At 45.4% G+C, this 24,662-nt stretch overlaps 1 protein-coding gene across 1 annotated transcript in view; it reads right to left on the reverse strand.

Annotated features, from left to right (window-relative positions):
* TMEFF2 (transmembrane protein with EGF like and two follistatin like domains 2) overlaps positions 1-22,717 on the reverse strand; it is a 71,468-nt gene extending 48,751 nt beyond the window's left edge. The window contains exons 1-4 of the mRNA XM_088523794.1: positions 22,543-22,717; positions 21,515-21,624; positions 18,530-18,659; positions 16,446-16,472 (exon numbers count right to left, since the gene is read on the reverse strand). Coding sequence (XP_088379920.1) covers positions 16,446-16,472; positions 18,530-18,659; positions 21,515-21,624; positions 22,543-22,717 — 442 coding nt within the window. The remainder of the gene's footprint in view (positions 1-16,445; positions 16,473-18,529; positions 18,660-21,514; positions 21,625-22,542) is intronic.
* Between the last annotated feature and the right edge of the window lie 1,945 nt (positions 22,718-24,662).

Genomic DNA, 24,662 nt, shown 5'->3' on the forward strand with positions numbered 1-24,662 from the left:
CAGAAGTTATCAGCAAAACTATGTTAATCCCTCTAATGGGCTAATGAAGTCTAAATGCTTTCAGGAAGACATTGCTATGATAACGGGCCTACTTAAAGCACAACATTAGGAGCACCTTGGTTAGAGCTTTTGGCTTCCAACGGGAGCCTGGTTTGCTTGGCGATGGGGAGGACGCGTGTGAGGCTGAGCCACGTGCGGTGCAAGGTGGGACAGGAGCAGATGGGCCGTCAACATGAAGCGACAGCACAGGTTTGATGAGAGAAGATGAAGGAAGGGGCAGAGTTACGTAAAGCCATAAGGAGGGCACGCCTGCCACAGCATCTGAGCTCGTCTCTGGAACAGACCATCTCTGGTGGTATCTGCTTTGCTTCCCCGGCCCAAATTTCCACCTGGCTCTGGCAGTAATATTTGTGGTGGGCTCTCCATCCGTCTGTGGTGAGGGCTATAGTTAGCACGGACCCACATGGGTGGCTTCAAGCTCTGTTCTCGAATGAAACCTACTGAGTGGGAGAAAAGGCAGGCGGTATTTAAAGCACGTTCCTGTCAAACACCGCTTTAGCAAGCTCATGCCAAAGATGAGAAAAAAATCTACTAAAAAGGAGATTCTTCTGCACTTTCCAGCACACCACGCCCAGTTCTGACCTCAGATGTCACATCTGATTTCCATTATACGAAAATCAAGAAAGCCCAAGGCTGCAGGACAGACATACTCTTCGTAGGAAGAGAGTTTGATATTTGTCTTTGTGAGTTCAGTGGGGACGACGTGGCTCTCCCTAGTTGGGGAGTACTGAGCGCAGCATGAACTAAGGGAGCTAAATACTCTACCTAGGCATTTTCTCTTTTATCAAAACAAATTGAAATAAACTCATTAAATCCAGTGTTTCTGGAATTAATTCCACAGTCATTACAAATCACCTTTAATTGGATTAGCTGTAATTACAACAAAGTAATTCCTTGAAATCTTAAAAAGTTGCATTTAAATTGCTTTTCTGATATGGGTGTGGATGCAAGGCAAATACGTAAGAGATGAGGAACACTTCAGAGGTAAATTTAAAAATCCCCTCAATCATGTTTTCATTGAAATCATCTTTATGTTGCCAACTTCTGCTGCCACTGGGTCCGTCTTGGACTCGGACTTGACCTTGGTTGGCTTGAAACCTCCAAGGTCTGACGGGCGCCAGCTGGTGAGGACCTACAGGAGTTTGATGGCCATGGTGGTCTCCATTGCTCAAGTGTCCATCTGTCCCTGGAGTTACTCACCTCCTCCTAATGAGGAGCTCCAAAACCCACATTTTCAAGAGGCACAGATGTTTCCTTGGCAAAGCATGGCATGACTTCTAAGAATTTCTCAGAAATCTCCCTTTTCCGGCCAGAAGAGGTGCCTTCCAAACACTTCAAGTCAGGCATCAACAAACTATTTGCCATGCTCAGCTTTTGGGAAGGGTAATTGCACAGCAAAGGGTGCTATGGACCACACACACCTCTTGAGTTAGGCTGTCCCTCTGCTGCCATTCTTCAATCCAGCTCCACGAACTTCAGTCAACATCAGCAGAAGGTCTGGGGCACCACATGTACAAATCAGAGAATCTCTTGAGCTGCACATGATTTTACAGCTCCAGAGTCATCTAGGTTTCTCTGCTCATATTCTGAGATGAAATCAAATGTCATGTAAGGAAGAAATCAAACAAGAAGGAGGTGATGACCTATGGGCATAGCTGACCCTAGACAAATGGAATAAATTTGCTGGAAACACAGGGCTATCATCCAAGACCTTTCATTCTTAAAATAAAATTACATGGCACATTTGCAGGAGTTCTGACACTGCTATTACCAAGAGCAGTCACTACTCCACATTTAATACACGCCATAAAAATAGCAGGTTTGACTCGCATGAACACGTCGTGTCACATACATGTAACCCTGTGCCACAAGTTATATTTTCTGATATATATATGAAGAGACTGCCTTCCCTTCTGCTCTTTACCGCTCTCACGAACAGAAGTACAGCAAGAGTTTGTCAGGCTGAGCAAGCTGAAAATTAATTTTTGAAATAAATGAAGCTAAATTGTCTACTATCAAGTATAAAATAATAAATAAAGTTCTCCAGAAAAAAGAAAAAAAAGGATTTGAACCAGGTGCTGTATTTTAAAAAATACCCACAAATTAGGCACATTTTATGCAACCTGACTTTATCTAAGGCTCTAGCGTTTCCACTTAATTAATCCCTTAAACTGAAATGTTTCTCTAGGGCTTTCAACAGCGTCTCTCCTTCCTCTGCTGTTGCTAATACATATGACTGATCTGATCCATCTCCGGCTCTCGTTGTCCATGGTGGTTTCAGGGCCAGCACGTGGAACAATTCAGGCACTTAAAAAGCAAATCCTTCTGTCAAGAAGGGAGAAATTAGGCTGACAACCTAGATGCCAGAGGACAGCTCTAGCACCAGGCACACGGGCTTCGGTGTCCGGCCAGCCCCGTTGACATCCTTCCACCCAACGGTGGAATCAATACGGGGAGGAGGGTACAGAAAGGGTAATCAGAGAGCTTTACAGCATTACACACTTTCTTCAGTTTCTTTTTAAGGTCCACTGGTGATGATGGCATAAATATTCATGGCACTCATATATTTAGCATCTTCCTTCTAGAAACTGCTTTGCCCAAGTCATTTCACTTGCAGTGTGTATGCTGCTTAAAAACACAGCCTCTGACTTGATGCTCAGACATTAGACAGGCATTAAGTATGTTAATATTGCAGTTGTAATTACATGTTTTTTTCCTTCTAATTTTGGAAAGATAATTCTTTGGAATAATTATATGGAGTATAACTAAGTTCTATGAAATGTTTGAGTCACCAAGAATCACATCTGTGCTCTAGCAGAAAAGGCTGTTGAAGCTGTGAGCTTTTTATATTTTGCTCTGGTGATTACTGAAGCTGGGAAAAGCAAAAAGGCTCTGTTGGGCTGGACCTTTTAAGGGGAGACATACAGTGCCTACAAGGAAGAGTCTGCAAAAGTTTCCTCTAATGGAAAGGGTATGGCTGCTCCAAAAACTTTCTGACTTCAAATTTGCTTAAGATTTTCCACCTCACAATGAAAACGAAGGTTCAAGCGGAGTCTTTGCTCCTGGCTCTCCTCCTTCCTCACCCAGTTCTAGCCCAGACCAAGCGCAGCTACCCATGGATCTGCAATCCTTTATTCATCCACATTATCTCAATAACAATACATATGTATAATCCTCCTTCCCCCGTAACAGTGCTACTTGGAGAATCAATTAACTCCATTTGTTACCTCCTGATGTATTACTTCTTCTCTACAAGCTGGAATCCCTTTAGAATTCCCGTCTCCCCTTGACTACAGATCATCTCCTTGGCTTTTGACTCCTCAGAGCCTCTTCCTGCAGATTTTAGAGCATTTGAATGATTTCTTATTTTAACAACACAAGTTTGCATAATCTATGTCTAGCACTGGACTTCAAAAAAAAAAATCCTGCATTCTCTGGATTTAAAAATAAACGGACTACTCATTTTGATGCTTTTTTTAAAAAGCTTTTCTTTTTTTTTTTAGTATGTAAAGAAAGGATCAGGTTAGTATAGACAGGTAGAGAGATGCCAAAGAACAAAGCATGAGAAGGATCAGCCCTTTAAGTAACTTTAAACAGAAAGCATCGGGCGCTTTTCTTGCTGGGCACGTACTGAGAAATGAAGGCATTTCCTGAGACATCAGACTGGAGGGATCCAAGTTTCAGATTTGTTTGTCCTGCTTCTTTCCCCAATTACATGATTAGGAGAGCAATAAATGCCTAAATGCTCCAGTGATTGGGTAGATGGATTAATTGCAGGGAGGACAATTTAGCTATCACATTTCAAGACGGCAACGTGACTGGATTCTTTTCTAAAACTGAAGCCGAGGAAGTTTAGATCTCCACCTAAGGTCACTTTTCCTATACATTACCCTATAACAAAACCACTATGGCTACCAAGACTACTAGCTATTCGTTTTTATTATTAAAAAAAAGTAGGGAATACTGCAGCCGGTTATGTCAGGTTATGGGAACACACCACGGTCAGCCACCCAACCATTGACAGCACTACGTATAAATGTAATTAGGACACATGCAGCTCCTTAGCACACATGCAGCTACGTACACACAAAGCAAGGGGATGTTCTCCAAAACCCAAGCGAGATTTACATTCCTTTCTAGGAGAACATTCATTTCATGTCCACACTCCCATTTTTGCCAAGCCAGGCACTCGTCGATGGGTTTTAACAAGCCCTTTCCCACTAGGCTAGCTCAAGGATGAAGCTTCTTTCACCTTCTTTGGTAACAGCTGCTCCCGGCATCACCAGTGCCACGATTCGGAAACACGCTGACCCTGCTCTGATCCGCCCCGAATATTTACGTAGGATGGGGGGGGGGGGGAACCACTGTGTGCATGCATTTATGCCCATTTATGCCCAATAATGCACACAAAATATGTATTAGACTCTCCTGCAATGCTTGCATCTACCAAAGGTTAAGCAGCCCCGGGTGACAGAGCTATTTAAATGGGCCTTTTTATAATGGCAAGCAATAACGTTACGCTGGTTACCTTGTGACATGGCTCACGTGCAGTCGGCATTAAGGAGAATTACGACCTGATTTCAATACATCTCGGTTCAGTTTCATGGAGGCTTATTGCCCTCTAATTACCAATGCAAGTGTTTGATGCATGTGCAGGCAAAGGTGCTGTCCTGACTGCAGCACCCGAGCGGGGCACGCAGGGGGTACTGCCTTCTCCCACAGAAATGAGCAGACACTGTATTAAAACTCATTTTTCCTCAAACGCTTTGGTTGTGATATACATTTTTCACACAACATACTGACCGTGTTGTGCTGAAAACTGCCAGGGCCAATAAACTCGTACAAATTCATTAGCAAGGCCGACTTCTCAATTAAGCCAAGTCAAAGACCAGATGTGGCTGAAAAGAATCAGCTGAAACAGGTGAAAAACTCCATCACAGCTGCCACATTTGAGCACAGCTTAGTCCACGTTTCTGCTTTCCAAGTATCGGTTGGGGTTGTTTTCCATTGAGCACAAGCTCCTCCGACCTTTCTGCTCTTTCTACCAGCAAGGATAAACAACGTGGCTGCCTCAAAAGCTTTAATTTTTTCAGGTGATTGCTATTCTGAGCGCAAAAAAAGTGGTGCAGCTTTTCATATGCAGAATGGGTCTGAAATGAGGTGCCAGTAGCCAGGTATTTTAGAGCACCGACTGACTTGCTTTCATTCAGTGGGAGGTTTTAAGGATTGAAAATTATGTCTTGTGTTTTTGCAAGACAAGCCAAAGGAGAAAGCAAGGTTTTCACTCTCTGAGGGTTACTTGCATATATATATATACATATATATATATATATGTATGTATATGCAATATATATACATATATGTATACGTGTATGTGTATTTTTTTTTCCTTCTCCCTCACTGACAGTGTTGGCTCTAGGATGATACTGGAAGAGCACCTCTGGGGTACAAAGCTAATCCTCCTATGAACTATCATCTGGTGAATTGGGGATTACAACAGCTCTCAAAGGGCACAAATGTCACCCTTCTTTCAATCAGAGGGCTTTTGAGCTTTGAAGAAACCCAATTTAGTGGAGGATTATTATTTTAAATGTATTTGAAGGGAGAAAGAATGAAATTTAAACTTCACTCCCAAAATCCTTCTGGCCAACAAAAGACTAAGTTTTACACAAACCATCTACTGAAATATTACATTTGCTGAGCCTTTATTTTATCCACTGTCGGCATATTCAGCTGCCACTGCTAAGAGCTGAATTACAGCCACCTTGGGCAACCAATAACCTTCAACCAAGAGATGCTCTTTAATTTTGTGGATTGTTGCCCTTTAGGACATTCTCAGGCACTAAGTCTTTCCAGACAACGCAACCATAGTATATGTTGCATACTACAGGAGCACTGCTTGGTCCTTCTGCTGGGCTTCAGCCTACCCCTTCACTATACATACATTTATTCCTTCACCTCCTCACTTGGATGTATCCAACACCGGTCCCTTAAGCAGCATTTCCAAGTGTCCCGATGCCTGAGGCAACAATATTACTGTTATCAGGCCAGGGTGGCCTGTGACATGTTCTCCTTCACTTCTTTATACACACACACACACGCGCATATATATATTTATATATATATACACGTATATACACACACACACACACTCATGCGAGTACACTTATATCATCTCCATGTGACAATGGTATATTAATAACATTTTTTTCCCCTCACGGAAGATGATTAAAGTGAAGATTCCTGGACCCATCATCACATTTCAAAGTTTGGCTAAGCCATCAAGCTGAGCCAGCTGAACCCCTTAGAGACAAAGCCCAAAGTGACACTAACTCCTAAAAGAAAAAAAACAAGAAGCAATGCTCTTCTCCGAGATATGGCCATTTTACAAGTGACAGGGCAAAATGACTTCTCGGCGCCATTAATTTAAGGCTGGAATTTGCAGGGATTTACACGGTGACACTTGTACCGTATGTGCCAGCAGCTCCTGTGGCTGCTCAGATGCTGGGCACTAATTTAACCTGACCTTAGCACCCTGTGCAAGCTGACAGCTCCCCGTGCCGCTCGCCTGCTGCCACAGCACAGTCTGCTGAGGGTCCCATGTTCCCGCTACATCCCCTCAAATTAACCACATATCATCAGCTCCACCACGCTCTTGGACACAGAAATATCAGGCAACTTTCTGAGGCCCTCGCCTTGAGCGTACAGCACTTTAACGGGGAAAAAACGAGCTTCAGATTGTGTTTGTAGCCCCATTTTTCCCATCCCTAGCAAACGTTAAACTCCTTTATTAGGAGAAAGAAAAGTCTCTGCTTCCTACAAATTAAGCTGAAATGAAAGAATAGGATTTGATGCTTAAATTACTGATGGATTTTCTCAGCATTGCTTCCCAATTAAGAATATACATATATTTTTAGTCTCTCGCGGCCCTGGCTTGGGACTGTAACAAAATGCAGACTCTTCTCAGTGCAAACGACCTTGCAAAATAAGATGTGGCTTCAACAGGGACAACCCGGCTGCCCTGTGAAACGCTTTTTTCACCAGCTGTGGAGCGGAGCAGCAGACGAGACCGCGAGGAGGTGCTTCAAATGCAGGGGGAGGGTAGCCGAGGGCCTTGTTCTCAAATTTTAAAGGAAAAAAAAAACAGCAAGCTCCTCCTGAGCAAAATATGGAAAGTTTCATCCAAAATGCACATATTCATCATCTAACTAAAGACATCCAGGAGAGAGAACTTTATGTCAGAGGTGCTAGAATCCCCTCAGCCTTCCAACCGGTGTCTGCATGCAACATTAACCAGATCAGATACAGATTTACTGTGCTGGCTGGAAAACGCTGGGAAAAAAAATGGTTGTTTTTCTGGTTTTGAAAACACTGCCACTGCTTGTCCCCTATAGAGAGTTGCACAGGCATTTGCTCCCCTTGCCTTTAGAAGAAAGCTACGGTATTGAGGCTGATGACATCAAATGTGATGTGTCCCACATTATTACTAGCCAGACACAACTTATCATTTCCATGCTAAATAAAAAAAAGAGAAAATGCCCAAGTGTGTTTCTGCCGGACCCACAATATAGGCAAGTTGGGAGCTCCCTCTGCTGACAACAGGGAACCCTGCTTGGCAAAAGCTCCAAAATCTCCAGGCCACCCCTGTCCCAGCAAGGCGACGGCCAACACCACTGTTGGCAGGAAGGAGAAAATAAAATAACAGTAATAATGAAAAATCCAGAAGGAAGCAGAAACAGCTCTGCTAGCAAGGATGGAGCTGGGGGTCGCAGGGCTTAATCCAGGACCTTGTTGAGCGCCCTCAGCTCCTTCTGGGGAACGTCCAACTGGACACCAACCATGAGCAATGCACGAGGCAACTGGGTCAAAAGAGGGTTTTTTATGACAAGGACGACTGTGGACGATGCCAATGGGCCCCTTCACTACCACTGTGGAGGTTAGAGCCCCCAGCCCCACAGCAGCATAAGTTGTGCAAGCATAAGGTCTGCAAGCATGAGAACTAAACCGCTGCTGCAAGGAGGGAGCTGCTCACTGGTCACGGTCTAGATGCACCAATGCAGCAATAAGCACAGCTAAATTGTTGAGAGGCTTATGTATTAATAGTAGAATATTTTTTTTTTTGCTCAAAAACATGTGAAAGCCCCTAGGCTTTGGAGCAATAAAATGGAATTGGGGCCGTATGGTGGCTGAGCAAAGTCTGCTGAGGAGTGTTATCTTCTCTGCCTTTGATGGGGACTTTCCAGAGCTGTCAGCTGAACTGCAGAATTAGAAACCTGACATTGCAGCAGGCGGTTTTTAGGATTCAAGCTGCTCAAATGACTTGTCTCTGGGGAGGAATAGCTAGCACACAGGAATCAATAGCAAAACAGGCAAAGATGCCAAGGTGTAAGAGTAGCCACCCCAAGAAAATGCCCCAGCCACACAGATCTACCGGGAGGGAGTCAAAAGGATGCTGGAAAAAATTGCTTACTCTTTGAATCTGTGCAAGACAGACACTATATGCTGTTTACTATATTTGTGAATCAGCTTGATTATATTTGATTCCACACAACAGATTGATCTTCCTTATGTGCTCAGTTCATGCTATGCCAGTGCTCCAAGCCACTTACTGAAGAGATTATAAAAGAGCCTATTTCATCATATCTTCACCTCTGAATACATTACAAGTGACATCGCTTAATTTCAGCCAATCTGAACAGCTAATTAGATGTAAACAGCTTGAAAAATTGTACACGCAGGACAACCCATTTTTCAAAAGGCCACTACTCTAAACAAACCCGAGTCCATCCATTTCCTTCAAAATTTGTCTAAATAAATTACAGCACAGGCTTGTCCTGCGTCAGCCTTGTGATTCATGTAGCAGGCTCCCTGCTTTCCTGATGAAAATCTCAGGTATGGTACACGAGAAAAGAGTAAGCTATTCGTTCATGCTGTTGTGCCACACATGAAGATGCCTCTATCCGACTCCTTCTGGTGGAGGACACGAATGAGCCAACGCAGTTACTCCCAGCCCGCGCTGGGATTTTCCTTCCCACCTCCCAAGCCCACCACGTACAGTAACACTTCCAAACGGGGACGGCTTCAAAGCATGTCCTGGAGGGACACACCACTAACCAGGCTGGGAATGGCAGCACCACGGCGGCCAACAAGCCCAAGAAGCCAGATCAGGAACTGTTGAGGTTCTCCTGCTCCAGACACCATAAAGAAGTTCTGGCTCGGAATACAGTGATTTTAAACACAGGACAACACAGCATGCTATCATGCACCAGGCTTTCTACTCCTTGCTGAAGTCTGTATTTCTTCTATTATCTTTATACGTTAAAAAAAATGCAACCAAACCAAACCAAACAAACACCCACAGAATTGGATGAGCTACTGAGAAAAACTCTTGTGGCTTTTGAAACAAACAAGTAGATTTACAAAATCAATCCTGTTTACAGCACAGAAATCCTGCAGGACAATCTCTGCCTGTTTTATGAGTAATCTCATCTACTGAACCTAGAATTAAGGGACCACTCTGAGCATTTATCGCAATCTCCCATGTAACACAGGCCTTGAGATTTTCAAACCCATCCTATTTGAACACAGCAATTTAGACATAAAAATTGCAAGCAACAGAGAATCCATCACAACTTTTAATTAGTGATTTCAATGCACCATTGCCTTCATTTATGGATACTCCTCTAAGATTTTATTCTTAATTTGTCCAGCTTTACTGTCCACCTTGGCATCTCCTTACACTGTCTTCTTCTGAGGCTGTGACCTGGCTGTTCCTTGCGCCAAATGTTCCTAGGAAATCAGATCAGATTCTTCCAGTGACCTGTTCATTTCCGACTTCTCCAGCCCTATCCACTGAGACCTCCATCACGGAAGAATTCATGTTCTCATCCAGGCCAAACAAGCAAACACACAGCATCAGGCTGATCCCCGGGCTGCCCATCTAATAATGATAAATCCACTTATAATTACATTGTGAAAGGCAGTTTACTCCACTAATTGTGCACCGTTTTAATTCCGCATGATTCCTGTTCCTTAATCATAATGTCATGTAATGACATACCAAGTGCTTCACCAACATCTAAGCACGCTACATCAATATTGCTGTCTTGATCATGCCAACTTCGAGCTTCATAAATAACATTTCAATTAGTTGACAAAATCTATTACCTCAGCCCATATTGCTCAGCATTAGGTCTCATTTATTTCTTTATTAGGCAAGTCCGGGTCTGCATGTTCTGTTTTACCTCAATCAGTGTCAGATTGACAGACCTATAAATATCTAGATTTTTTTTTCCTGTTTTAATACTGACATACCTACTTCTGACAGACCTTTAGAATGTTCCGATGTTCCAGGAAAATGCTGAAAATCAACATTAAAGGTACTCAACCAGCTCTTTTCTTAAACTCCTGCCTGCAAGTTATCTGAAGCTACCAAGGTAAAAACAGCCTTGATTCAGAAACTGCTTTTTTTCATGTGTTTTAATAGGCACTGTCACTAATGAGGCTAGCTCATGGTATATTCAAAATACAGTTTGGAGGCCTTCCCCTTCTTGAATCTGACTTGTGTGCAAATATTCTCCTGGACAATGAGGATTAGCAATATTTTAAGTGTTTGCTTTAAATGATAACTGAGCATCTTCTACAATACTATTCAAAAACCTGGGCTGTAAGACCTAATATTGAGAAGGTTGTGGCAAAATCTTACGGACTGGTACTGCAGTACCATCAAATTTTTACTCATCTGAATTCAATTATGAGTTGTTCTGTATTCTCGTAACACCATCACTATTCTTTATATCCTTTTGTAACACATTCATTAAAGTTGTCCTGTATGTGCATTTCCATAAAGCAGATAGCTATCTCAAGTTTGCCGAGCACGTGGAGCCCAATCCTACCCTTCCTGAAGATAAAGTCGAACCAACTTGGAAGATAGCATGCAAAGTTTCTGGTTTTATATCCCACACTCCGAAAGGCAAGAAAGCCTCTTAGATAAAAGGTAATTTAAAGACCCAATGAAGAATATATTAAGTTTGCCAGATGCAACTGAAGTCTGAGAAGTAAAAGTCAAAGAAAAGCTGGCACATGGACCTTTGGAAAGAGTTGGCTTTATTCATCTCATTTGTTATTTCTTAGATCCCATGACAGCATCTTGCAAATCCTGGGCCATGACAGGAACAATCCAAAGCAAGGGCATAATAAATCAGCTACTTCAATCACAACCCACAGAATATGCAAGCAAAGCTCACAAGGATCTAAAGAACTTCTGCTCCTCTCAAGGCTGCCTCAGGCCCCACTTATGCAAGACATCCACATTCAGACTGAACTATAAAATCAATGGTATTTAACACTTTTATTTCCTGTGAGAAAATCCTCTGCATAAGAAAGCAAAGGGATGGGCTAGATCTTCCCCTCAGTCATCTGAGCTGCTCTCCAATGACTCCACAGTTGTCAAACCAAAAATTAATCCAGGTTTGCAGAGACACAGCAGACAAATCCGGTCCATGCCCTTTCTTTCTTGCTGTGTTTACAATAACAGACCAATAAATGAGTATTTATGGTAAGATGCCCTCTTTTTAATCTGTTTGCTGGAGTATCATGGGATTTGTTTGTCGATTTGATGACTTTGTTATCTATGGATTTACAGATTGCACATGATTAGGCAGCATATTTTGGATTTTTTTTTTGCTCAGTTTTGATGTAGGCAAGCATTTTTGATTTTCAAAGAAAACCAGAGCATGTTTAATATTTATATATATATGCATATATATATATATCTCTACACACACGAGCACATTTCCATTCATAGTCTTCCATAGCTTTGAGCTACTTGAGAGAAATGCTGAAAAAAAGGAAGGGATTGGATAACTGAAGAAAGAGGCTATGAATGGAAGTCATTCCTCAGTTTCTGCCTGCAAAAGGCTGAGGAATTTTATGTTATCTTCTATCAATTTTCTTGGGTTTTGCAGAATAGCTGAAAGTGAGCCTCAAATTGTTCACCATTGGTCATGACTTTCCCCTGTTTCTCAGTGCTGATAGTTTATGTGATGGAAGCTGTGCATTCACATCAAGAAGGTGACTAACCAAAGGCTTTGGTTGGCCAATAATCAAGTAGGAACAGGAATAAAACCCATCACACCTTTATGAGATTTTGAATTTTGTCCTTTCATTTCAGAAGCAGAACAAGACAACACGGTCAGAACTTGGACAACTAACCGCGAAGCCCAGCATCTTCAGAACTGATACTTGCAGATAGTTCTGAAAAGCTTCAAGTCCACAGAAGCTCTGGGGAACATCTTGGTCGGATAGAGTCAACTGGCTCAGTGCTCAGCTCAAACGAGAGCCTGACGGAAAGCTCAAAGCCAGGTGTTCCAGACATTTCCATACCTCCCTATCTGATGTTGGACGCAACGTTGCTGCCCCCCAGCCAGCACAGAGGCAGATGCCCAAAAGCTGAGCGCTGGTGAACACCCAAATGCTCCTCACCCTGGCAACAAAACCAAGGGAACTACATCCTCTCCTAATTCCTCAAAGCCCACAAAGTGATGTTAACCTCTTTTTTTGAGCTAGAGTCTCCTTGCAGAGGTTGGATGTGTCCCAGCACTGAAGCAGCAGCCGCATAATCGCGTTAGGACAACGAAGAGCTTGAGCTAATAAACCCAGCATTTCAAAGAGCTTATTGGTTTGGGCTCTGTGCCATGCAGAGGTTAACAAGGTAAAAACCTGTTTAGCGAAGGAGACATATATTTGACCGTCCAGAGTCAGGTCAATTATTTAAGATTTAAACATTCCCTCCAGAGGTACTTACCCAGTCAGCACACATTGCTTACAGTTTGTTCTGTACCTTTTGACGCTGCCTTAAATTTTACCTCACAAATGAAATTAGAGTGATGAGAAGCTTTCCTTTTGCAGTTGGTAACAGCACATGGGGTCAGCAAAAAGTAAACTCACACAGCAGAGCCCCATATTATCCACTGCATTCAGCCAAAAAGAGAAAAAGGGCTGGATCTGCAGCCCAAAACACAACTTCCCTTTCTTTAGGGGCATTCCCTTTCTTTCAGGGAAGACACAAGTTCCCCTTCTTTATCTTTCCCAAATCCTGAGCATAGATGTGCATGTACATGTTAATATTGCGTCCTACACCCTGCTTCATTCAAACCAATATATGCTCCAGGTTTTATGGAGTATTTTGGCTCAAGTGTTATCGCTTGGACAGTGTTTACAGCAATATTCATTGTGTTCTGCATAGCCCTGCCTATCAATCAACCCAGTAATAAAGCCAAAAGGGAAATTGGTGGAAAAGTAGCAAAGCTGCTAAATTTAACAGTTATTCATATAAAACTAGAATAGAGGCAACTGGATCAAAGTACCTGTTTGGCTGTTGAGCTAAAACAACAACAAAATAAAGATACAAGAACATGCCTAATTATGGCTAAGAACAATAGTTCACGACCATAACCTACAGCATTCCACTTTGGCTTAAAAATAACTTAGGCTTCAAATCTTTTATCTTTTCTTCCCTGCTTTCCTGGGTTAGTATTTCAAGACGACTGCTGTTATAAATAGATTTATAATGTGTGTGTGTGTTTACACACACATCTCCAAGCAGGCAGGAAAGGCAGACTAGAATTCCAAATGTATCATTAGAGTTGCGTGTTGACGTGTTGACAAACTGAAGCATCAAAAGTCCCACAGGAACTTAAGGAAAAATTTTTTACCAGTGAGGGTGACGGAGCACTGGAACAGGCTGCCCAGAGAGGTTGTGGAGTCTCCTTCTTTGGAGATCTTCAAACCCGCTTGGACGCAGTCCTGTGCCACGTGCTCTAGGTGACCCTGCGTGTGCAGGGGGTTGGACTAGATGATCTCTAGAGGTCCCTTCCAACCTTGAGCATTCTGTGATTCTGTGATCCACCAAGAATTGAAGGACCAGCACATAAACAGTGACAATGATATCGATGAATTAAGATGCGTTTTTTTCATCATGCATTAGTCCAAATCACAAAAAAGTTAACATAAAAAACAAAGTAGCATAAGATCTGTGTTCCTGAGGCCCATTACAACTCCCATTGAAGTCAGTAGCACTTTAGCAGCAATGGAGTGAGGCTCTCAATAATTTGATGTAGATACTGGAGATCACAGAAGCAGCTAGTAGAGAGCCACCCATAACAAATCAATCAGAATATGAAAGAAAGCCAGTCACCAGAGCAAAGAATACAGGTAATGAAGAGAGGAAAAAGAATTGAATGTAGAAAGGTAACCAAGAAGAGATGTTCTTAGCACATTAAGAACTACAACAAAATATTGAATCTTGACTTTGTTGCTGCTTGTAGAAAGCTAGAAAACGAGCAAGGGCTCATTACAAAGCCTCTCAACACCAACACATGAATCATTTAGATTCCAAAAAAAAAAAAAAAAAAAAAAAAAAAAAAAAACCACCCACCAAACCAACCCTCCACTTGCCTAAAGAATGATGTAGATAAAAACAATTTCTACATTACTCTCTATGCAAACTCTTTCACATTTATTCCTTGGTATCCTTCTGGGAAAGGGTTCTTTAATCTATGCCAAACCCATGGTTTCTGCAATCCAAACACAGAAATAGCTTTCGATTCTGCATTTTCAGTCCTCAATTAATGGGAAAATGTCTTCTGTGGTAAGAAATTTCAATACCAGTATCCTTACTCATTTGCCAGATATCCAGATGACACTAAGAATCTCCCATCACTCCATAAATAAGGGGACTTTTGTTTTATGCAGCAATAACACACAATATTAAATGAACCTGGAAAGCCCCTAAAATCATTAACTGCTAAGCAGCTGAGACGTCTCTGATTTCGGCATCCCTGAAAGCAAAGCAAAAAACTCCAGTACCCGAGTATTGAATTGGGAGGACTTCTCTGCAATCGTAGGTAGGAGGAGCAAAGAGTAGCTATTCCTCCTTAAACTACTTTCCTAAGAAAACAAGGATTATGTGACCACATTGGGTGTTTGCAAATATCCATCCCATCTCTTTCCAATATTTTCTGAACCATCCGCTAATTACAATCTCACCTGAAAAAGATTTCAGGGAAAAGCAAAAATAAAGAGGTGAACTTTGGCCATGGGAGAAACCATCTAAAAGCAAAAAAACTTGGTATGTTCCAATTGGAAAAGCTCTTAATAAAACCAGAAAACAGATGACATTACCTAAGACTCAGACTTTTCACAGAGAGTGTTGGAGTGGATTTTAGGAGAGTTATTGCAATGACATCCAAAATTTATTGCAACTTATACAAGACCACCACGTCTGGCAAAGAATGATGAAGTGACAACATTTACTTGGACGGGTTTCATTTCGCATGGCACATTAATACGCTTTTCTACGTTGCGAACACCATGAGTTGCCTACTAAATCTTGTAGAATACAAGGCAGCTTTGCAGACCTTTAAAAACACGCCCCAACGTGATTCCATCTCCTTCACAAATCTGCTTCCTCACTGTCTGCTAGGCTGTCCCCAAGGTCCTCTTGGCCTCGCCTTTTGTCAAGCTCAGCTTTTCAAATGAAATGGTTTGGAAACGCTCTCAAATGCCTACGCTCTTTGAGCCTGGAATTCATTACACTTAGGAAGTGGCCAAGTTTGCCTCCTCCTCGCCACATTTATACCACAAATCTCCAATTTCATCTGTTTTCCTAGGTATAACCTGATGAATTTCATGCAGCTTTGCCCACTTGAAAAGTGATTTATAGACCATGCGTGTGAAAAACCTACTAAAAACCTACATGGAGTTGCTGGAGTTTCTGTTAACCACTGAATCGTGACTCTCTCTTTGGCCTAGCCCAGCTCTAGACCAGGATCAGCTGTAAGATGGACCAAGGTCTCCAGCCCAGCAACTTACAGGGAACCATAGGCAGAAGAGAGGGTCACTCAATCATCCCAGCAAGGCCTGGCCTTTCATTTTTTGCTGCTGTTCTTCTAAAACCACATCCTTCTTCACGTATTTTAAAGAACTCTCTTCACAAAACACTCAGTTTGAGCTCTCTAGTGAGGAGATGCCCCAGGTTTGGTCCACGTTTTAAAAACAAAAGAAATCTTATTCTGTACCTAAAAACAAACGAGCGCAACAGTAACAGCAGATGGAGATAGAGCTCCTAGCACAACTCATGAATAATTTGAAATCCTATCAGAAGCAGCACAGTTTTCTGAATTTCCCTAGCAAACAGCATGTCATTGTTAGGTTCCAACTTGACTAAAATGCAAAATGTCACTTTTTCGAAAAAAAAAGTGAAACAAGAGACAATATGGAGTGTAACAGCTAAACTGCAAAGCATATCACCGCTCACGGTCTGAAATTGTGAAAGACAATGTGTGTACACACAGGCACAAAAAATACGAAAATCTGGCTCTTACCTCCATCCCCAGATCCTGAGCCTGCATCTGAAGAGAGAAAAGAAACAAATTTATATGCGTGTGCCACAGAAGCTCCTGTAAATATGTAAAGCAACACGGTTCGGTTAAATGCATTATGATGCATCTTCTGTTTGATGCTATCCCTGGGCAAATTATAGAGCTCCAGTCTGAACATGGTTCACTCAGCCCATCTTTTTGATGCCCGGTTCTTTTTCTTTAAGCTCCCTGTGTAAGACTAAAATAACCTGGGCCCTGGAGAGCTGTAACATTCTCATGAGCCTCTGCCTCATTTTGCTGTTCATTTTGGCTGATAAAGCAGCTCCAGGAGCTTTGTAGCTAACTGTTGTGTAGTTACTTCACTTGGCCATTACTACCCCATCATCATCAAACTGTATTTTTAAATACATTTAGTTGATGACAGACCAATTGGAAATTAATGCCATGATTTGCACAAAACACTGGCCTCTCACCAGAACATAACAACTGGTTTAAATCAACTGCTGAAATTACTAATTCTCAATTCACTCTGTTTTGCTGGGTGGAACCAAGCAGATCCACTATTTCAGAAAGAACTTCATGAAATCACAACACCAAGAACTGCATCTCAAAGCTTCCTAACCAAGACAAAGCAAAGCAATGCATGCATGTAATGAAATGCAACCTGCTAGCCACTAAGAGAGGTTTCTTTTGGAGGCAAGGTTGCCTGTTCTTCCCTTTGGGAAAGGGTTATCCACTTATTAAGAGTCATAGAAAGAGCGTGGAAAGGCTGATGTGCAATTAATTCAGTTGGCACATAAATACTACGTCTAATGTATTGACAGTAAGATCTGGCGGATCTGAACTGGTTTGTAAATGCCATCATTGCTGGAAAAAAAAAGAACAAAAAACAAATGAAAAACTTGATTTAACTGGATTTCAAACCTTTTCTGCCAGAAAAGACAGACTGATTCAAAATGTTTGACTACCTAAAAGTAGGAGAGCTCCACCACTGCACTGCACTGGTCTTCCAACTGCTCAAGTCTTAAAACAGATGTATACAGTAGGACAACATCAAATAGAGCCAAGAGGGGGCTGGAAAAGAGAACAAAACAACTTTCTTCTTTTCTGTGTCAGAAATCCACACTGCCTTTCTGAGAGAATCCTCCCAATGTGGCCATTGCTGGTAACAAGCAGGTTTAAGAGAAGATGTAGCAATGCACTGAAATTACTCTCTTCATCATAAAGTTTGAGCAGCTAAAGAATTCCTATGGTACACTGTGTTTTGTCAGCCTGAGCTCTATTTAATACCAGTTTATAGAAGAAAAAAAAAGAAAAAAAAAGAGGAAAAAAATTGCAGCATAGTTTTTTCTCCTCTTGAAAACAGTTGGGTAAAAGCTTTAGAGAAAAACAAATTTCCAGTGAAAGAAGTTTCTTTCCTCTTAGGTGTAAGAAACACCAAATTATGGCACTGCACTAGGTTTCTGTAATGCACTTTTTATTGACTCCTCCATCCTCACCTGGAAAAAGCAAACGCTTTCAACTTAAAGAACTCTCTCAAGAACAAAGACTTGCTCCTTTCCACTCTTTTCAAGCTAACTTGAAACGTCCCAGCTCGGATGGATACCGAGCACAAGAGACACATCAAGAATTCCTGCACGCCAGCGAGGTGCTTTTCCTGACAGCTTTTGTTCAGTCACTTTTCTAGCTTTTTCTTAATGTTCACCATGTGCAGAGATGTCTTAAGAAATAATAAGTTGGCTTTAACGTACCCTTCCCCAAATTCTTCCCCAAAAGCCCAGGAATAAGCACAGATCTGTTCATTTTGGGCCAGACGCTCAGCTGGAACAAATCCGTGTGGCTCACTGGGGTCACACTGCAGTACCCCAGCCAGGAATCTGCTCCCAAACACGTAACGAACACCCTCAGAAAAGGGAATTAGAGGCAATAATACCCCAATTCCGCCCGCTCTAGATGACAGGGAGGTCTGCAGTAATCTGCACGCACGTTTACCAGACATCTGCTCGCTTAATCTGCTCCCGGCTCTTGCAGAAGCAGCATGCAAGGCTGTTTTATTGGTGCATTTTGGGGGCTGCCGTTGCACATACCTGTGGCACACGACCCTTCGGAGACCAGGAGGATCTCGCTCTGCTGCTTGCAGGCCGCTTGCTTCAAGTAGCACTCGTTCTGGTAGGTGTCCCCATTAGAGCCACACACGGGCACGTAGTCACTGTTGCACTGGTGGACAGGGACGAAGGAACGGCAGCGTTAACGGGCGTTTGAATGCAAATAACCCTGTTTTAGGGGGGAAATTGGGCAACCTGCGGGGTGCAGTTAGCATAAGACGATCACGCTCCGAGGCTGAGGGATCCTTGGATGCACCCTGCACGTGGTAATTATGCCAGGGATATGATTATCTCCTGATTACTTTACTCCTGGCATGCCTCATTGTTTCATTATAACAAATGCAGTGATCACAATTATTATTTACTAACGCTCACCTCTGCTTAAGCCCAAATCAAAATTAGCCACACTACCTATTTAGGTGCCTTTTGTACCAAGCACCTTAGGTACGTTCAGGAAAGCACAAGATGGAGCACAGAACGGAAATCCCCAGGTCATAAATACCAAAAAAGCCTTGATACGAGTGACTACGGCAATGATTAACTCTGTTAATTGCAGGCGTCCATGGCGAGCAGCTGCCAAGAAATTATTCATAGTTGGTCAGAGTGACATTTGGATTGGGCCAAATCAAATGACATTTTCCTCATGCGTTATATTTTCTCAAGTCTTACAGGGCTGCTGCCCAGCTCTGGTAGGCTTTAAAATGGGAAGGAAAACCAGCAATAACAGAAATAATAACCTTCCTCACCTGGCAAAGAACTCCTCAATTCAGAGAAGTTACATGCATGACTAAAAAGTGTTTTCGTGCTATGGAGGGTGCAGAAGTGTTTGTTTGCCCCCAAAAGACTTTGCAAACAGCAAGGCCTCTTAAAAGAGACGTTTTCTTTCCTCAAGGAAATGACTTGGGTAACTCCTCTTCCTCCTCCTGGAGGCATTGTGAAAGCTCGACCTCTTGCTGCCCTTGGGAGAGGATTAACTACTCCCCAAAATACTTGTTGTGAACCAACAGGCATGAAAACTTAGTCCAGAAGTTTAATACAGAGCTGCAAGGTGGCCAAGTGACATTTGGGCTTCAAGAGCACTACAGCAGCTGAGAGCTTTAACATAAAAGTCACAAAGTCACAAGAAATGCTGTCCCCACAGAGAGGAGGTGGGATCCTGCAAGGTCATGGCCTTGCCCATGGCTCCAAAACACCCAAAATCAAGGCAAGAGCTCAAGGCTTGAGCCAACGGCCACTGAACCAAGGCTACAGAGACTTCTACAGGTTTGGGCCCATTCACTGCTGATTACCAGTGGTCGGGCCCACCAGTGCCAAATTCATTCGCTCGGTCACATTGGCACGTTCTTAACTCCAATTACCTAATTTATTCGAATCTGTTCCAGATACCCCCTCACAGACCTGCCTGCCTTTGCATGGAGATAACGCTGCTCTCCCAAAGACGAGGCAATACACCCAGAGGGTTTTATGGGGCTTGGTTTACCCTAAGTCACCAAGGGCTGCCACTCTTGTCTGGAGCTGTCATTGCCCTCCCTGCACTGAGTCTGGATTTGCTCCTTCCAGGCTTTAACCAACACCAAACCGGCACCAACGACAAGGATCATCAGATCATCCTCATCTGATGATCATCAGATCATCAAGGATCATCAGACCATCCCTGCAGATGCTCCGAGATCTCGGCACTTGGGGCACACCGTCCAGCCCTCGCTCGCCACCAAAAACTGGGGCGAGTCACAAGCGTTCACTCCACTGCAGCTCTTTCTTAGGGAAAAAAGCCCAACCCCGTGTCACCGAGCCTGCAGAGTCAAGGCAAACGCTCGTGGCTGCTCTGCTAAAAACCATACGAAGCACTGAGGTTTGATCACAGGCAAACTAGAAAATGGAATTAAAAAAAAAACAATCAAACCAAAAAAAAACATAGTCAATACGATGACTTCCTTGACGTGGGAGCCACCGCCATTGCAGTACCTGTAGCAAACAATTTTCTTTTTAAAAGAAAAAAAAACCCCTTCATTATTATGAACTTAGGAATTTTATCACTTAGGGTTGTTCTCCTAAGGTGCATTCAGCTCTACAAGCACCAGCGAGACTTGTCCAGCATCAAAGTGAACGGCCTATCACAGCCCGGTCATAAATTAATCATTCCAGATGTGCATGGGCTCAAACCACGCACTATTTGGCCTGCAAACATTCAAATCGGCGCTTCATGTCCAACAACTTCACTGATCTGCGTGAAAACGCAGAAAACCACTGGGGCAGGAACGCGCAGGCAGCCCGTGCTGGAACACGCCTGAAACCCTTTTAATTTGTTGGGTTTTTATTCAGGTCATTATGTAAAGCGCAGCTGCTCCGCGCCGGGCTCAGACACAGGGACGGGAATCGCTCGGAATGAAACCGTGTGAGCGCAAAAACGCCCCAGGTTCAGACTGAGCTGTCAGAGGACGAATAAGGAGGGAAGGAAAAAACCCCACTACTCAGTAATAGCCAAAGCAGAGGGAAGTTTATAGTTGGGGAGGATTTCTTTTTAATCTGCTCAGCGGCACAGATAAGGGCTCCCTCCCGAGCACGGCCCCTCCGCAGCCTTCCCGGAGACGTTGCATAAGCACATTACAGATCCATTTCTTTAACTAGATCACAACTCCGAGGACGGGGAGCCACGATCTGTATCAGAAGTGCATTTAGAAAGGGCTTTAAATCCTTGATAAAAGGGCAGGGAAGCAGAAATCCGACATGCACAGCCTGCAGACCCAGAGGACCATTTAAAACCAGAGCATCTGCATTTTCCCAGAGAAACTTATGTCTTCTTGACACCAGTTGGTTCTCCTGCCAGCTCTTATACGTGCTGCCAGGTCTCTCCCTTGCACTTCTCCGCATGGAGAGGGATCAATTGCCGAGCCGTAGGCTGTAGGGAGAACGCCTCGATTTGCCGGCTTGTTAGCGAATTAAAGAACAGAATCTCCATCTTCTTACCTTGAACTGACAGACACAAGTCACACTGTCTCCAATCCTTAAACACTCCCCATCAAATTTACAGGTATTGGTGTCGCAGAGAAAGAGATCATTTTCTCTGTCATCATAACCTCAAATGCAAAGAGAGGGGAGAAAAAAAAAGGAAAAAAACAACACGTCAGCCGTGGTCCAGCAAGGGGAACAATATGGGATGATTGCAGTTTAGTGCACAGCACAATAACCTTGTTGGTGGAACAACACAGCCTGGATTTTCTTTTGTCCTTCCCTGTCCTCAGTTTCCCACTTTTTTTCCTCTCTCTCTCTCTTTTTTTTTTTTTCTTCCCTTGCTTTTCTCCAGCTCTTTCTATTAATCCTCATTCCCCGCAACCTCTCACACTTCCTTCCATCTCACGGGCTCCGTTTCCTCAAAAGTCACCGGGCGATTTCGCTGTTTCATCGCCCCGAGCCGGAGATGTCATTAACATCCGCCGCCCGGTCGCGAGGTGCCGGACAAGAAGCCCAAGCCGGAATTCCTCCAGCCGGGATGCAACAAAGCCGCCCGCGGCGAGGCTGAGCGGGCTGCGCGATCCCGTGAGGATGGATCACCTCTAAGTTAGCGGGAGAGCTGCCAGCGCCCTGGCAAGCCGTGGCACGAACCCAGCTCTGCATTTTCTACGGGAAAGCCAACAGATCCGATCGAGGATCCCACTCGTGGGCACGGGCAGGATGCAACTCGCAAGGCGTGAGCAGGAATTCCAGCTTTCCGCAGCTGACACCCCGCTCCAGCAACGGGGAATTTCACAAAACATTAGACCCTGGGCGTGCAAGGGGTAAAAACCTATGGATCCTACGTTACGCATCCCAGCGCTCCGACCACGACGCGTTTGCAACGGGGAGCCCACGGCGCAGGCAATAAAAATAAACTCCCTCCTCGAGCACCGCGCGGGAGGCGGCACCCCCGCGCACCCCAAAAACGCCCTTTTCCCCGCAGCATCCCCAGGGCTCCGCGCGGGGGGACCCCGGGAAGCGCGGCGGCGAGGGGCAGTTACCGGAGCAGTTCCAGCCCGTGGGCGTCTGGCAGTCGCTCAGGGAGGTAGGGAAGGCGGCGAGGCGCGGCGGGCGCAGCAGCAGCAGCAGCGGCAGCAGCAGCGGCAGCGCCGGGCAGCAGCCGCCGCCGCCGCCGCCCCGCGCCCCGCCGCGCGGCCGGCGCTCGCCGGCCACCATGGCTGCGCGGGCTCAGCTCCGCGGCGCGCCGCGCACCCCGGGCGGCGGCGGCGACAGCGCGGGGGCGGCAGCGGCTGCCATGGGGCGCGGGGCGCGGCGGGCGGAGCGCGGAGGAGCCGCCGCCGCCGCCGTTGCTGCCGCTGCTGCTGCCGTCGCTGCTGCTGCTGCTGCCGCGCAGCCTCCGCCGCCGCTCTGCGCTGCCGCCCGCATCGCGCCGCGCGCGGGACAAGCGGCGCGGGCGCGCGCGCCGCCGCCGCCCCACGTGACGCCCGCGCCCGCCGCCCATTGGCCGCGCGGCGGGCGGGGCCCCGGCGGGGCTCCCGCGCGCGCGCCGCCTCTCCCGCGGCCGCGCAGCGCCGCGCGCGGGGGGGACCCGGGGGGCGGCGGGAGCGTCGCGCTGCGGCGGCGGCGGCGGCGGGGAAAATGCAGCATCACGGGGCCGCGGGCGGCTCCTCCGCGGGGCAGGGCCCGGGGGCACTGGGCTGCGCGGGATTCAGCGCCCTTTCCCGCATAACTTTGTCCACAAGTCCCTTCACGTGGCGGGGGGGTGTCCGTGGGGGACAGGGATCGTTGGAGGCTCCCGCCTAGCTCTCCCCTAAAACATGGGGCAGCACTGTCTGCACCTGCGGGGGTGGGGGGATGTTTCATATTCCATGCAGCCCGAGCGGCGCTCCTGCTTTTTGCCACCACATCTACCTCTGCTCCCTGAGCTACCGCCCCGACCTTTCCCATTGAATTCTACCCCAGAGGCGCTGCCGCACCCAAAGGGCATCGCTCCGCAGCCTCCGCGACGGGCTGCACCAGCACAAGCACAGGAGCCGCGAGGTCTCCGCTTCTCCCGGTCTCCCGGGCCCTTTCTGATCCGTCTCCGCTGTCACCATAAGTCAGCCCTGAGATGTATCTGGCGCTCACAGAGCATCATCGAACACCGCGACGGCCCCGGCCCGTGCGCTCCCCGGGCTGCCCTACGCGGTGCTGACTGATGCCCTCGCCCGTGTTACACTTTACCCGCGTTTCTGCCAGCCACTCAGACACAGCCCTGTGGGGTTTTTTTTTCTGCCCGTTTCTGACTTTGCAAGAGGGATGTCCCATTTCCCCATTTCCTTCTGCAATTTCTGCTGAATTACAGAGAATGAGATATAATCCTTTTTTTTTTTTTCCCCCACATTATTCCTAGCTCCACAGCATCCCTTCTCCTGCCTTGCTAACGCCCTGCACAAGGAGCCTCCTGTTAACACCTTTCTTCCAGTTATACTTCAATGCTTGGGTCAGTTTGCACCTGTATTCCCATACCCCTCGATGCTCCCATCCCATCTCCAACCCACACAAAACCTGCGCTTTGCAGTGGCTCTGCTACTGCTCCGGCACCTTGATGCTCCTGGGATGTACAAGTTGGCACCAGTGTCTCCTTGAGGACACACTGAGGTCCCCATCTCCTTGTCAAGAGCTGGTACCGAAGACGCTGCTCCCCTGGAGCGGTTCCCTCTAGGTAGCTATGTGTTTGGCTCCAAGATGACAGTGCCCAGGTAAAATCCAGCTGTTTGCAGCTGGACAGCAACTCTAACCATAAAAAAAAAAATACATCCACAAGAAAATATTCCCTGAGTAACATCCCAGCCAATACCACCCTTATTTGCAAGGCAAATACGGCTTTTACTCCTCATTTGAACTGGTGAGCAACCCCGGCACAAATCCTGGCTGCTTATGAGAAAAGGGGGCTGCGTTTTGGTCTGTAATTAACTGTTTCGGAGCCAGGCTGCTCCCGTATAAAGATGAAGAAAGGTCTCAGCTTTTCTTGCGAGATGACTTGCCTTGCAGCAACGTGTCTCACACCTCCTTCCGTCGCCTGAAACGTTGCCCTGCTCGGTGACCTGTTGTGCCAAAAACGCTGTGTTGCTCCCGGCTGCTCCAGCGCACGCCAAGAGGCAGAGCCGAGTGTCGCCGC

The sequence above is a fragment of the Tinamus guttatus genome, unplaced genomic scaffold, assembly GCF_059628265.1.
Source record: "Tinamus guttatus ecotype Peru unplaced genomic scaffold, ASM5962826v1 Tinamus_guttatus_pri_ptg000197l, whole genome shotgun sequence".
NCBI classification, from domain to species: Eukaryota; Metazoa; Chordata; class Aves; order Tinamiformes; family Tinamidae; genus Tinamus; species Tinamus guttatus.